We start from the raw sequence: 14215 nt of genomic DNA, 5'->3' as shown, positions 1-14215 counted from the left end.
ATGCTATCGCGTAGTTTGAGGCTGTAGTTTATTCGTTCGTTTTCAACATCTGTTGAGAAAAACTGACACTTAGCCTGACAAGAACCTTGTTTATTAATTTGTTTCTAATATTCTGGTAATTTCCTGCTAATTTGACTGACACAACTAATTTGACTGATTGGATCATGAGTAAACACATTGTATCTTGAGAAAACACACAAAGTTTCTAAAACTCAATGCCTAACAGTTATTACTATTATCCTGCCATAACTCAAAAGTTCTACTGGTTAGTTGAAATCACTCTTTGTTCCACCCAAACAGGATAGTCGATTTTAATGGTTTAACTAAACGTTTAACTATCTTCTCACTTTAGCGTCAAGTGAACGAAAATTCTGTAGACGGTAATAGTTTAGAGCCGCATCAATGTGTATGCCACTGCAGTTGAAGTGTTCAACACTTAGTGTATTATTAGACACCGAATATTGGAAACATATATCTGCCCGTCAAACTGTCGCTATACAACAACCAAAATCATCCTCAAGGTCACAGAGTATAAGTCTTTAAAATCAAAACAAGCCAAAGTGGAACAAACTCGTGACGTCAGCCGGAAAAATCTCCAAAATTTAGTCGCTGAACGCTACAATAGAACCAACTGAAACCATGCATTTTCATTACTAACCTCATGTGTTTGGGAAACTCCGGAAAAATCCTTCTCTGTATAGCAACGTTGGTTGTACACACTGTATTGAGTAACTTTTCGCGGTTCAACAACTAGGCACGCGATCGCGAACTTCTTTTGAGGCAATGCACTAACGACGGGGTGAAAAATTAAACTGAACTGGCAATGGCTAAAACGCTGATTTCCAACTGTAATGCAAGCAGCTGAGTGAAACGATGCGCGCCTTCACTCGACGAGTGCCGGCAAACGCGCGGATGATGATTATATACTTGAATTGTGCTTACCGTAGTCTACCACGCGAACTGGGAACTGGGTTTCTGTGTGTGTTCTGTGTGACCTATATTAGCAGAATTTCATGTATAATATAGAACAACACTCGATTTTCTGATAACATGGATTACAACGGATGAATCCTAATTCATTGCCATTCACTCTCTAACTTAAATCTCAATTTTTTCTAGTGCTAGTGAGTACTTATAATTGATTCACAAAAATATTAAAAATTGAATGTTATCGGAACAACGAACTTAAGGTTCTTTTAAAATTTGCTAATGAACAAATTAATCACAATTTTAGAAGTTTTAAGCTTTCTCATTGAATAGTCTATTCTCTTTCCAAAGTGCTACTGAAAACAAAATAACACAACCTAAACTACCGAAACGTCTGTTGTATCAAATTTTAGGAAACTCATCGTTGGACAACGATGATAACGACACGCTTTCGAACATGAACTTCATACTGTACACTTCGCCTGAAATATTGGCGCTTCTCCCAGTTCTGAATCTTCAATTGTGCCACACATTTGAAGTCACAGATTCCGTTAAGTTATTAAAAACTCCTCTCTTTCAGTTTAGAACTACCAAAGCGCCGGGTGCACAAGTGTTGCAAGTAACCCCGCCGTTACAAGTATTCCCGAATGAAGGTACCAAATCATCAGGTTATGAATGATTTTTATTTGATAAATATATGACACTTCTGTTTTCTATTTGTTGAAATGTTACGTTGTTTAAATATTGTTGCAGGAAACCAGAAGTATTTAAAAATTTTGTTGAAAATTACTTTCGTTTAAGATGAAACAGTCGGTAGTCCCATGGTCGTCAGGAAGTCAAGGTCGCTCTGATTAATCTCAAAGCATTTATGAATTATCGCTGGGATTGGTGTCAATATGCCAACTATGTTATGACAAACAAAATTGACTCACTAAGCTTAAGCCGGTCAAGCGTATAAGTTAGAAGTGTTAGTTCCTAAATCACAGAAAAACAAAAACAGAACCATTTAAAAATATGGCACGTTTTTGGATCAAATAGTATCTTTCGATAACAACTATAAAGATGTCTGGTGTTGTATGATAATGCAACAGCATCATTGCACAAATTACAGAAATACAGATATCGGCACCAGCTTTTCAAAAGGGGTTGTTTTTTGTTGGACCAGCATAGGGAAAAAACCTTTACTCGGTTTCTTTACATTTTGCTGATTGGTCCTTTTGAAAAGTTGGTGCCGATATTTAAGTTAGAAGTTCTTTATCATCCTCCATATTTAACAGACCTAGTCCCATCAGGCAAATGGCCCACCATTTTCCAAGCAGAAATAAATGCAATATACATCTGCGCAAAGCTATGTCTAAAACGAAAGTATAGGCATGCGAAAATCGCAAGTATAGGCACTACTAGCTCGCAAGTTCAGTAAAGGTTAATCCCAAATTAGTTTGGGAGTGCTAAACTTAACCTACTCAGCTTAACGTGTAGTGAACTACACACAATCACGGGACTCTTCACCAAATATTGTCCCTCTCTTTATCACATAAAGAGAATCGACAAGGTCCTAACAGACATTTGTCTGCTGCAGAAGCAGCTCAGAATTAGAAAGTTCAGCGCATTAACTGAATATTCGGATGGAAACTCAAACCCAAGAAGCACAACTACTTTAAACACCTTTAGCTACAAAAGACAATCTTCAAGACTGTCGCAGTGCCTTTTTGAGCCCAGTGCTCTTTCTGACATACACAAAAAACTACCAATAGAAGCACCCAAACTCATATTCTGCATTCGATATTAACCCTCTTTCTCCCAAGGGTGTTAAGCCCTTAAGAAAGGGTTAAGAAAAAAAATGATTGAAAAAATTAAAATTTGTCTTCTTTTTCCTTTTTCTCTGGCTGTGTTTCGTTTACAAAGCTCAAAAGTTATAAAAGTCTTTGTCAAGCTTCTACCAACAAAAAAAAGGTTTGTTCCGATACGTTGTGCAGTTTCTGAGAAAAAGGTACATAAAGTTTGAAAATCGTGGTTTTACAGGAGCGGCGTTTTATTCTGGCGAGGTTCTTCCACGCCGCACTGGAATGCTTAAATACTCGATGGTTTTTCGGCCACTTCCCGTGATCGGATCATTACAAATTTAGTATCAAAATAAGCGGAAAAGACTGCAAAATCAAAATCTGAAATAAAAAATTTATGACATTTTCTAAAAATTTTAGTCGTTTATGTTCCCTTAAATAGATGGTTACCTCCACCATAAAGATTTGATGAGATCATCAGTTTTTGATACAAAATTGATTCGTGTTTTCAAATTGAAAAAGATTTCAAATGATACTCTAAATATCCATAGCCATCCGCAAAGATTGGTTTATTTAGTGTAGCAGAATGCGAATTTTCTCCTAACATTTACGTTCAAATAGAAAAAACGCCTTTTTCACAATCATGCCAAAAACATAAATAGTTCGAGGCATGAGTACATAACGTTAGATGACAATATTTTTTCGATCGCTATAACCTGTCTCAATATATTAGAAGTTTTTGAACGAAATTATCTTACTTTTCATGAAACTTCAATCCTTTCGATCTAAAACACCAGAGCAAGAGAAGAAAAAGATATTTTTTTGAAAAATGTATAAGTACTAACAACAAGCTTTTCGAGGAATAATCTAAACTAAACGTTTTTTTGTAATTCAAATTGATATATTCCATTTAAATCTTGTCCGTTCGATGTCTATGGATATTCGCAGCATCTGTAATAAATTTCATGGAACCAACTGATGATGTCATAAAACATGAAAAGTTTACAATCGCAAATGAATCATACCATGTACAACAAAGTGTTTGGCGCAACCTTAATTGTGATTTCATTATTACACAGAGAATGGGAACTGTGTACTGAACTCTGCCCTATGAAGGACGCACTAATGATTAAATTTCGTCATACAATTTCTCTTCATCAACATAATGAAGCAATAATCACAATTTTTAATCTATACTACAGAACATGGTGACCCATCGTTTGAGCATGACTTGGACAATCACACAAGTAACGAGGTTGACGTTTTATCGGACAACGAGCTGAATTCTTTGCGGCACCAGCAAACTCGTCGGACAGTAGCGAACGACGACTGGATACAACAGTCTGAAAAGCAATCACTACCAGGAAATGAAGATAGTGGTATAGAAGGCCGAGCTGCACTACAGGCAATCACCAAGGTAGATGTTGGAATAGATTCTCAGCTAATGGGAACCCGTGGATCGACGATTCGAATTATTTTCGAAGTGACCAATTTTCGACAGACACCAGTGTTTTACAATTTCCGGGTGACAGGAGAACTACGTTTCCTAGTGTCAATGGTGCCGCTATCGTAAGTTACATTTGAAAGCCACAATAAACTTAGTTTTCATTAAAATACTTTTCTTAAAAATAGTGCAACTTTAGGACCAGGCCAAACAATAAACGTGGTTGTGGGTCTTCGCATACGAAACAATGCTGAAGTAGGCTCAAAGGACAAGATTACTTTTCGTGCCGAAGGAACTGATATAGTATCGCAAGCTGCATGGGTAACGGTAACCGATTCTTCAGGACTTTCAGATACCTACCAACCATCGATCTGGTACTCTTACTCTAGCCGATGTGAAGGTAGATCATCACCTGGCACCTGCTCTGGATCATTTTGGACATTGGATATCACAGCAAGAGATTACGAGACGGGAATTATGAAAATTTCCTCCACTCCAGCAGGACTCATATACAAAAATCCATTTACGGCAGGAACGCGAGATGATGTCCAGGCCACTTATACCGCTTCTTGCTGCCAACCAAAGGTGACCATAACAGCACATGATGTTAGTAAAAATGCCCGCACAATCTCGTTGGATGTAACAGACATTTGGCTCAATGAGGCCGGAATAGCTGCCGTAGTGCTTGGTGTGCTACTACTAATTGCCCTGATCATTTTACTCGTTTTACTGATTCGGTACTGCATTCGCAGACGAAAACGTTCTCAGGAGCTACCAATCTACAGGAGTGACACGCGGGGGACACGACGTGCAACGTGAATTACCTAAAAAAAAATTCCATCGCGAAACAAGAATGGAATAAAAGCCTTTCTGAACCATGGTGTAGGCTAAGTCAATATACAATTAATTCAAGTTTTCAAAAGTTACACCAAATGAGAGAACAGTCAATAATAATACAGGCAGCAAGGTTAGTTTTTAATTATTACATATTTGATACCATTTATCAGAGAATAGAGAAAATAAATGTGCCTTAATTATTTAACGTGATATTATCCTGATACCGTCAAAAACGGTGAAGGCCGTAAATTTAACATGTAATCAACGTATTTTGGACCTCATCAGCAGCTGTACATAATTTGGACACTTAAAAGCAAAATCAAATGGAAGTGTCCAATTTATGTACAGATGCTGATGGATGGGTAGGTTGAATACTCTACATACCATAGGAATTCTAATTCGGGTCAGAATAGGTTTGATGAGATGTGCCAACCAGCTGATTCAAGGTTCGAATAGACAAGTAACAGAAACATTTTACGCGAAATCCAACAGCTGTTTCATGACGAATCAGTTCCCATTTTATAAAAAAAAGGACTCAGCGCGCGGGGCTACGTTATTTAAATGGGGGGCGGGGGGGGGGGGGGGGGGGGATCGTAATAGTAATCACGCAATATAGAGCTGGTTTTTTTTGCCAAACCCATGTATTTCTAAATCATACCGAAAAATCTACAAATAACAGTTTGCGTTTTATTACCAGCCCTTAAAACAGTTTGGTGATGAGCATTCGGTCATTGATGTTACATATTTTCTGTTCCTATTCATTACGAACATGTGACTTTAAATTACATTGTTGGTTCAACTAATTTTGTAGACATAAAATTGATAGTGCTACAAGATATTATAAAACGAGCGGATATCAACATTCGTCTGCTTTGGATTATCAGAAAGGATCAGGTATGTCGAAAATTGCGATTCGATCAAATTAGGTAGTAAATTAAAAAAAATGCAGCCATTTACAAGATCAATCACGTTGAATTCCAAGTGACTCTGATCTTCAACTCAATCTTTATATGAATCGTTATAAACGTAGAATAATAAGTTTTTTATTCGTTGATCTCCGGAGATCACTTTCACTCGAATCGACGGTATGTCTTTAAATCAAATTATTTAAAAAATATTTAAACGCGAACACTGAGTTTTTAGGAAATTTTGAGAAAAAGAAAAAGCGCTACTGCTAGGGGGACTCGGTATATCGGCATAAAACTTTGGGAAATTGATTGTGGGTTCGGAATTATGCCCAATTTGGTTGAAATCGCTGTTGGTTGATATTCGGTTGCAACCGGTGCACACACTTAAGATGGATATTTCGATTTCAGAACGCAGTAAAAACATTGTTTTACAACCTGTATTATAGTTGTGCTTGTTGAACTGCCGTTAATAGCTATTTCAGATAGCTAAAAACTGTAAAGCACCCAAACACCTTTGGGATAAAGAAGGTTGAAATGTTTTAGTATAAACATATTTGTAAAAATTTAACATTCAAATTTTTCGTCCTAAATATAAATTTTTGTTGTAAAAGCATTAAATGCAGTTTTCATGTTCAAAAGACTAAAGTTGGAAAACAATGAAAATTTCTGCCAAAAGTACACAATATGTATCTATACCTATAAAAATGGATTTCTGTTTGTCTGTCTGTCCGTATGTTCCTTATAGACTCGGAAAATACTGATCGGCCAGAAAATTGCATGCAGGGGGTTTTGGGGCCTGGGAAGGTTCTTATGTTACTTAAAGTGTCCTCCCCTTAAAACGGAGGGGCTCCTATACAAATGAAACAAAATTTCTGCATAACTCGGGAACTAATCAAGCAAATGGAACAAAATTTGGCATGTGGGTGTTTCTGGAGACAAGATTTTTTTCTATGGTGAATTGGGACCACTCTGCTACCCCTTCAAGAGAGGGGGGGGGGGGCTCCCATACAAATGAGATACAAATTTCCTCATCCCCATTTTAGGGAGGGGGCTCATATACAAATGAAATACAAATTTCCTCATAACTCGAAAACTAAACAATCAAATGGAACCAAATTTGGCATGTAGGGGTTTTAGAAGGCAGAATTTTTTTATGATAGTTTGAGACCTCTCACCCCTGTGGTAGGGGGATAAGAACTCTCATACAAATTAAAAACAGAAATTTATGCGTAATTCAAAAACTAATCGAACTCGAAAAATTTTAGACTCTTCCATAAAACATTACTCAATAACAGACCACCAAAAACTATCAATAGTAACACTAGATGAATCAGGCCAAGACGGCCGCAGGCCGCGAGTATTGCCGGCGACCCGCCGTCGGAAGCACTGGCCTCTACGGGGGGCTAGGTCTACTGAACTCTATTACTTTGCTTCAATTGGGTCCGAACGAGCGACAGCGAGAAAGGACAGGATCACCCCTGCGAAATACTTTCCACGAAAAGATTTTCCGTGAAATGTACCGTCAACCGAGAAGTGGTGTTCCGCAAAATGGTATTCGGCGAAATATTGTATAATCATGGCGAATATTTAAATGCTATCCGCTTTATTTTATCAGGCTAACCAACGGAGGGAGTCGTTTTCTACTTTACTGTGAGGAAAAATTGCAGATGTGTATATTAAGCTACCCATGAACACTCAGAAACATGCATAACACGAGATTGTGACAAAGGTCATCCGAGATTACGATTTATGTACAGCACAGTTTAATTCGTGGCAATACGAAGTTTGTCGGGTCAGCTTGTTTATGTATTAAGGAAATTCACAAACAAATATATATAAATTTTTGGAAAACATCTTAGTTGAATTCGCCACGAATTTGTTTACGTTGATTCACCCATTTACAACGGTAAATTAGCACGCTAGTCCAAGTTAGCGGTATTGACTCCAGAAACGTAATGGGCCCTCTTGGTTATTAAAAAAGGTCATTGGCTTGTGAAGTAAAATAGTAGAATATAATAGGGGTCATCACGTAGCGCTTGATATGTTGCGTATGATGTATTTACTGCCGCTACTCGCATAACAGTTCCATCTTCATAGAAACTGGGACTGTAATGCGAATAGCGCCAGTATATACACGCAATACGCCGTTTACGCAACATAGCAAGCGCTATGTGAATACCGCTAATATCTGGCTGGTGAGCAGGGATGGCACAATCATTTTGACTCAATTCACATTCATTTCACAGTACCGTCTCAGTCATGCAGAATTTGAAAAACTTATATATGGGACAATTGCAGAACTAGTTATTATTTACAACTTTTCCGAATAAAGTATTACTGTTTCTTTTGTATTTACGGTGTTACAATGCTAGTAGCTCTTTAGTGACTAAGCCAACGTTCATTTAGTCATTAACGCGTTACTAGCATTGTAGCACCGTAACTACAAAAGATACAGCAAAATTGTAGATAATAACTAATTCTACAAATTCCCAATACAAACGTTTATTAAATTTTGCTTGGCTGAGACGGTATTGTCAAATGAATGTGAATTGAGTCAAAGTGATCGTGCCATCCCTGCTGGTGGGTATAGTATATCAGTAACTGATAATCAATAATCCCGTTATAATTCGTAATCTGCTTCAAAATCTTAAATATTTGAAGAAAATTTGGTTTTAATTCTAGAGCATGTTGTAATCATTTCATTTGCACCTACCTGTTGTTTCCGCTTCCTTACTGATTTCGAGTAACGGTGGAGACGCAGCATGGACTGCCGGTGTCGGTACCGGTGCAGCTGGAAGCAACAGGGCATTATGGGCGAAATCGTCCAAACTCAAACCGGTGACCTGCATACTCAGCAGTGGATTCTTAATCGGGACAGCCCGTGACGACGTGTCACTTTTGCTGCTGCCACCTGTTCCACCTGTCGTTCCATCATTATTACTTGCAGGCATCATTGTACAACGGTTAGACAAAAAACAGTGAGCAATCAATTAGTGGAAACTGCAAAACTGGCGCATTAAATTCTGATAGGTATCGGAATTACACTTATTCACGGCCGTAAGCTTTAAATTTTGCTTTTGTTCTTCAAAAAATAAACAATGGTTATCTTTCTTACTGTTAACTTTAAGAAAATAACACTAATAAATACCACTTGAAGACCAAGCGCAAAACAAAAATGCGATACTAATATAAGATAAAGTACAGCGACTTTAACTAAACAATTTACAATAAAATCTATAGGTCAATTACTATTACAAAACGCTATCGCTTACAAGGCAAACCAATAAATCAACAAAATTCACGCAGGCGGGTGCTGTCAAAAGTCATTGCGAAAATTACCCAATAGAAAATTTTGGCAGATGCTGTTTTACACATCTACCGACGAAATAGGATGCCGAAGAAATCAACCTATTAATCAACCGACTTCGTCGGATCGCGTTGGGTGGTTGTCTCCGTCACCCGACGCATTGGTATATTTAATCTGTTACCGTCAGGTAACGATTAAATCAGATGATGATCGGTTTACTCTGTACAGAATGATCTTTTGACAGCTAAGTCTGATTGATTTTTGAACAAGGCCAGTTTACTTCTAATTTACTTATTCTTTATTTGAATAGATAGGTAAGTATCCTTTACATAAAAAGACAGCTGTATTGAATTTGTAACTTATTATCGCTATTTTAGTTGGAATTTTGCACTGAAAATTATCGTGCGACTATTTTTTCCTATCGGATTGTGGAGCCACACAACGGAGATGGAGGTTAGGTCCAGTAACAAACTGCTCTTGACTCGGTTTATATCTTCCTTAAAGGCCCAGATAACACAAAATCGTAATAGAAAGTTCACAATAAATCGTTTTCATGTCAATTTCACATTGGAATTGTATAATAATTAGAGTATGTCAAATCGAAGTGAACAATAAGTTGTTTTGCAGTCGTGCGTGCCTTCATATACAATTCATGACTGTGAATTATAAAGCAGGATAGACAGTTGCAATATTTGATTATATTTTAATCATATATTCAGGAGTATTTAGTTGCGTGTTATAAAAACTACGCAAAAAAGAATTACAAATAATTGTCAAAGCTTTCGCACGTATATCGCCTCCACTTTGGTACATATATGTTCTTATATGGCGTGAAATATAACTTTTTCGTTCAGATATGATTTCTTATATCTCAGTTGCAATCGAGATATACAAACCAAATGGTTTACTGGGGGAACTCCGTCCGGATCTGCGTCGCCGTCAATGAGGCATGGAATCGAAAAGGTTCTGCGACAAGTTCATCTCCTTTGTCACGATGGGAACGGATTGGTTCTGCGGAGGAAATTGATCGATTGGCTTCATGAAGGATAAGCAGGTTAGTGAAATTAAACTATAGGAGTCAATATAAGTGTTCGTGTATGTACCGAAGAAGAGAGAAATTTCTTCAATGAACAGCTTTTTTCGATTCCAATTAATTACCTTCTGATTGTTACAGGTTGTCATCGCGCCGACGTCGCTCTTGCTATTTCAAGCAGTCTTCTTCGTTCAACTCAGTCTTGGGCCGCTGGTCGCCAATTCTCAGAAGTCGAAAGTCGCTTTTAAACTGGTCGAGCGATCCATCACGGTGGGCATCTCTGTTCCTGAGGCAAGAGGAGTTGTTGAAGAGGGCCACTTTCAGGGCATTATTAGGAGCATTTTTATTAGAATTAGGTTTGGTTCTATAGATTTCAATATAATGCTCAAATTGATCCACCTATTTTGTCTGTATTGATAAATTTTATGTCCCGAATAATCGACCTATTTCGTCTGGTTCCGTAGGTTACAAAATTTTCTCCATCGATTAATCCACCTATTTCGTATGATTTACGTATTTCGTCATCTGATTCCTCCACCAATTTGATCGGCTTTGGTAGGCAAGTTAACTACATACACCAATTAATCCACCTATTTCGTCGGTATATTGACAAATTTTATCTCCCGATTAATCAACCTATTTCGTTTGGTTCCATCAGACACGTCTATTTCATCACCCGAATAAACAGCCAATTTAGTCGACCGATTAAACATACCGACGAATCGGTAGATCGCCCTGTTAAACTCCCATAAGCGTCGTTGCAACAATCGACCGATTCGTCGGGTCCAAAATCGGGCGATTCAGCCGACGCGAACCTACTAAATCGGAGGAAAAGTAGGGGGGATTTTTTATCGGGTAATTTTCATCGCCATGTCAAATCTGTCAAAATAGAGGGAATGAAGTATTCCACCACGCACATAGAGTGACTATATACAGAGTGGCGACAATGTCAAAATTGGAATGATAATTATCTGTCAGTGTCATTCCAATCGAGCAGACAACCTATCCAACGCGTATGCAGGAAAGAGAAAGAAAAACCTAGGATAAACCGCATTGCATACATTTGGGATGACTTGGCGCCACTCTGTATATAGTCACTCTACACGCACACATATAAGCATTTTTTGACATTAGCTGAGGCCCTCGCTGAGGCTGTTTGCAGTAGGAATAATATCAAAAACATCAAATATCAAACTCCCGGATCCTCTCCTCCACTCTTCGCTCCCCTCTCACTCCTACATAACCGATCCTCAGCTAATGTCATTCTGGTTAGTGACGAAACCGCAAATTACTTCATTACTGCGGGTGTCTGGCAGGCGACCAGAATCGTCATTTCGTTACACTCAAAAAAATCGACACGTCGCATCCACGTGAAAAATCATGTAAACTTCTGTACAGAAACTTATACGTGAACTTCATGTACTAGTTAATGAGAAAATTGATAAAATTTACTGGGATCGCACGTAAACTGGTTAGTATGAGTGCGAGTTACCAACAATTCACGTGAATGTTACATGAAAAGCGTGATGAATGAGAATTAAGCCCCAAACACAATGCATACGGATTTTACTACGTTGCGGCAATTTGGCATTTTTTCCATGGGTTTTCTGTCAAATTTCCGCAACGTAGTAAAATCCCAGATCCTGTTACGCCGGCTGTCATCGATAGCACAAGGTTTCGTAGGGAATTATCAGGCGGGTTTCATGGGGGCTCGCGCAACTACGGACCAAATTTTTACTATCCGACAGATCTTGCAGAAATGTCGGGAGTACAACGTGCCCACGCATCACATCTTTATTGATTTCAAAGCAGCATACGATACAGTCGATCGAGACAAGCTATGGCAGATAATGCACGAATACGGTTTTCCGGACAAACTGACGCGACTGATCAGAGCTACATTGGATCGAGTGATGTGTTTCGTACGCATCTCTGGGACACTTTCGAGTCCCTTCGAGACGCGACGAGGGTTGAGACAAGGAGACGGTCTATCCTGCATGCTGTTCAACATCGCTCTTGAGGGAGTGATCCGACGAGCGGGCATCGAAACGAGAGGCACGATTTTTACCAAGAGTAGCCAATTTCTAGGCTTTGCAGATGACTTCGATATCATTGCCAGGAACTTTGCGACGGCGGAGGCAATCTACGCCAGACTGAAAGCGGAGTCTAGGAGAATTGGGCTAAAAATAAATGCGTCGAAGACCAAATACATGAAAGAAAACAAATGTGCGCCTCCCACGGACGGTAACCGTTGACGGCGACGAACTAGAAGTGGTAGAAGAGTTCGTGTATTTGGGATCGCTGGTGACCGCGGACAACAACACTAGTAAGGAGATCCAGCGGCGCATCCAAGCGGGAAATCGGGCCTACTTTGCCCTTCGTAAAACGCTACGATCAGGAAGCATACGCCGCCGCACGAAGCTGACAATGTACAAAACCATTATAAGACCGGTAGTTCCTTATGGACTTGAAGCCGTGACGCTGCTTACGGAGGACATACGCGCCCTTGCCGTGTTTGAGCGGAAAGTGCTGCGGACGATATTTGGCGGAGTACAAACTGAAAGCGGAGAGTGGCGGAGGCGTATGAATCACGAGCTACAGGCACTGCTTGGGGAGACTCCCATCGTACATCTAGCGAAAGTTAGCAGGCTACGGTGGGCCGGACACGTCGTAAGGATGCCGGACGACTGTGCGACGAAAATAGTCCTCTTCAACAACCCCACCGGCACCAGGAATAGGGGGGCCCAACGTGCACGATGGCTCGACCAGGTCGAGAGCGATTTGCGACTTCTGAGACGACTAGGAAATTGGCGACGAGTGGCCCAAGACCGAGTTGAATGGAGACGAGTGCTTGAAACAGCACGAGCCACCCCGGCTCTATGCTGCTGAAGAAGAAGAAGTAAAATCCGTATGCATTGTCTGGGCCTTTACCTATGTTTTCACGTAAACTTGACGTGCTGATTTTTTTGAGTGTAGAAATCGTTAACATCAGGAAACCCCATAAAAAATCCCTCCTATTTTTCCATTCATCGCACATTTTCTTTCCGCACGTTCCTTTTTGCCGTATGAACGTGGGAAAAGGAAATGTGCGATGTATCTAGCTTTTACGAGCCATAATGGCGGATAGCGTTCGTAATTGAGCTTGCTGACGTTTATCGTACGCACAAATCGACGCGCGATTTATTGTTGCTGTTGTTAGATTTTACATTGATTTTACACGTTTGTTTTTGTTTTCCCCCAGTTATACCCCGGTAAAAAAACACACGTTTGAGTGATAAACGATAAGTTTTTGTAGCCTTTTGCACTGGGATTAGCAAGCTCTATATTTAGACAGCATTTTTGACATTTCCTAAACACATCGCACGTTTTCTTTCCGCACGTTCCTTGAATTTTACCGTGAACGTGCGGAAAGAAAACGTGCGAGGTATAAGGGTTGCTAGTGTGTGACTGTATTGGTGGTTTGTGTGCATCGGGAAACGTTTTCGTTATGCAAAAAGTTCGCGATGAATACAAATCGCGTATCCGTAGCTTTTAACGGGCCATAATGGCGGACGAGTTCGTAAAATTTGAACAGCACTTTGGACATTTCTCTAATACATTGCACGTTTTCTTTCCGTACATTCCTTTAGTTTTACCGTGAACGCACGGAAAGAAAACATGCGATGTATTAGGGAAATGTCAAAAATGCTGTTCAAATATTACGAACAAGTCCGCCATTATGGCTCGTAAAAAGCTGGATAGGACTCATTGTGGTAAACATGATGCTAACAATATGTATCAAGTCTGTGAATTGGGAACTTCGTTGTCAAAGTTGCTCATTGTTATTTATCTGTTCTTTATCTGTGCGCTGGTTGGTGCTGTCATCACTTCATCAGTGCGTTCTCCGCTGTTTTTATGCCAGTGAAATGGTTTTAAACGTTCTTTTTCTTTTCGTCCGGATGAATAGAATCCCACAACTGCGCCCTTTTGCACCGACTT

General features: G+C 39.4%; 1 protein-coding gene across 1 annotated transcript in view; it reads right to left on the bottom strand.

Annotated features, from left to right (window-relative positions):
- LOC128732903 (uncharacterized) overlaps positions 1-9064 on the bottom strand; it is a 69367-nt gene extending 60303 nt beyond the window's left edge. Inside the window, exon 1 of the mRNA XM_053826342.1 lies at positions 8611-9064. Within this exon, the coding sequence (XP_053682317.1) occupies positions 8611-8851 (241 nt within the window). The 5' untranslated portion in view covers positions 8852-9064. The remainder of the gene's footprint in view (positions 1-8610) is intronic.
- Between the last annotated feature and the right edge of the window lie 5151 nt (positions 9065-14215).

Source organism: Sabethes cyaneus, chromosome 1, assembly GCF_943734655.1.
Source record: "Sabethes cyaneus chromosome 1, idSabCyanKW18_F2, whole genome shotgun sequence".
In the NCBI taxonomy this organism is placed as follows: Eukaryota; Metazoa; Arthropoda; class Insecta; order Diptera; family Culicidae; genus Sabethes; species Sabethes cyaneus.
The sequence above is the reverse complement of the archived record's forward strand: the minus strand, read 5'-3'. Positions and strand labels throughout refer to the sequence as shown.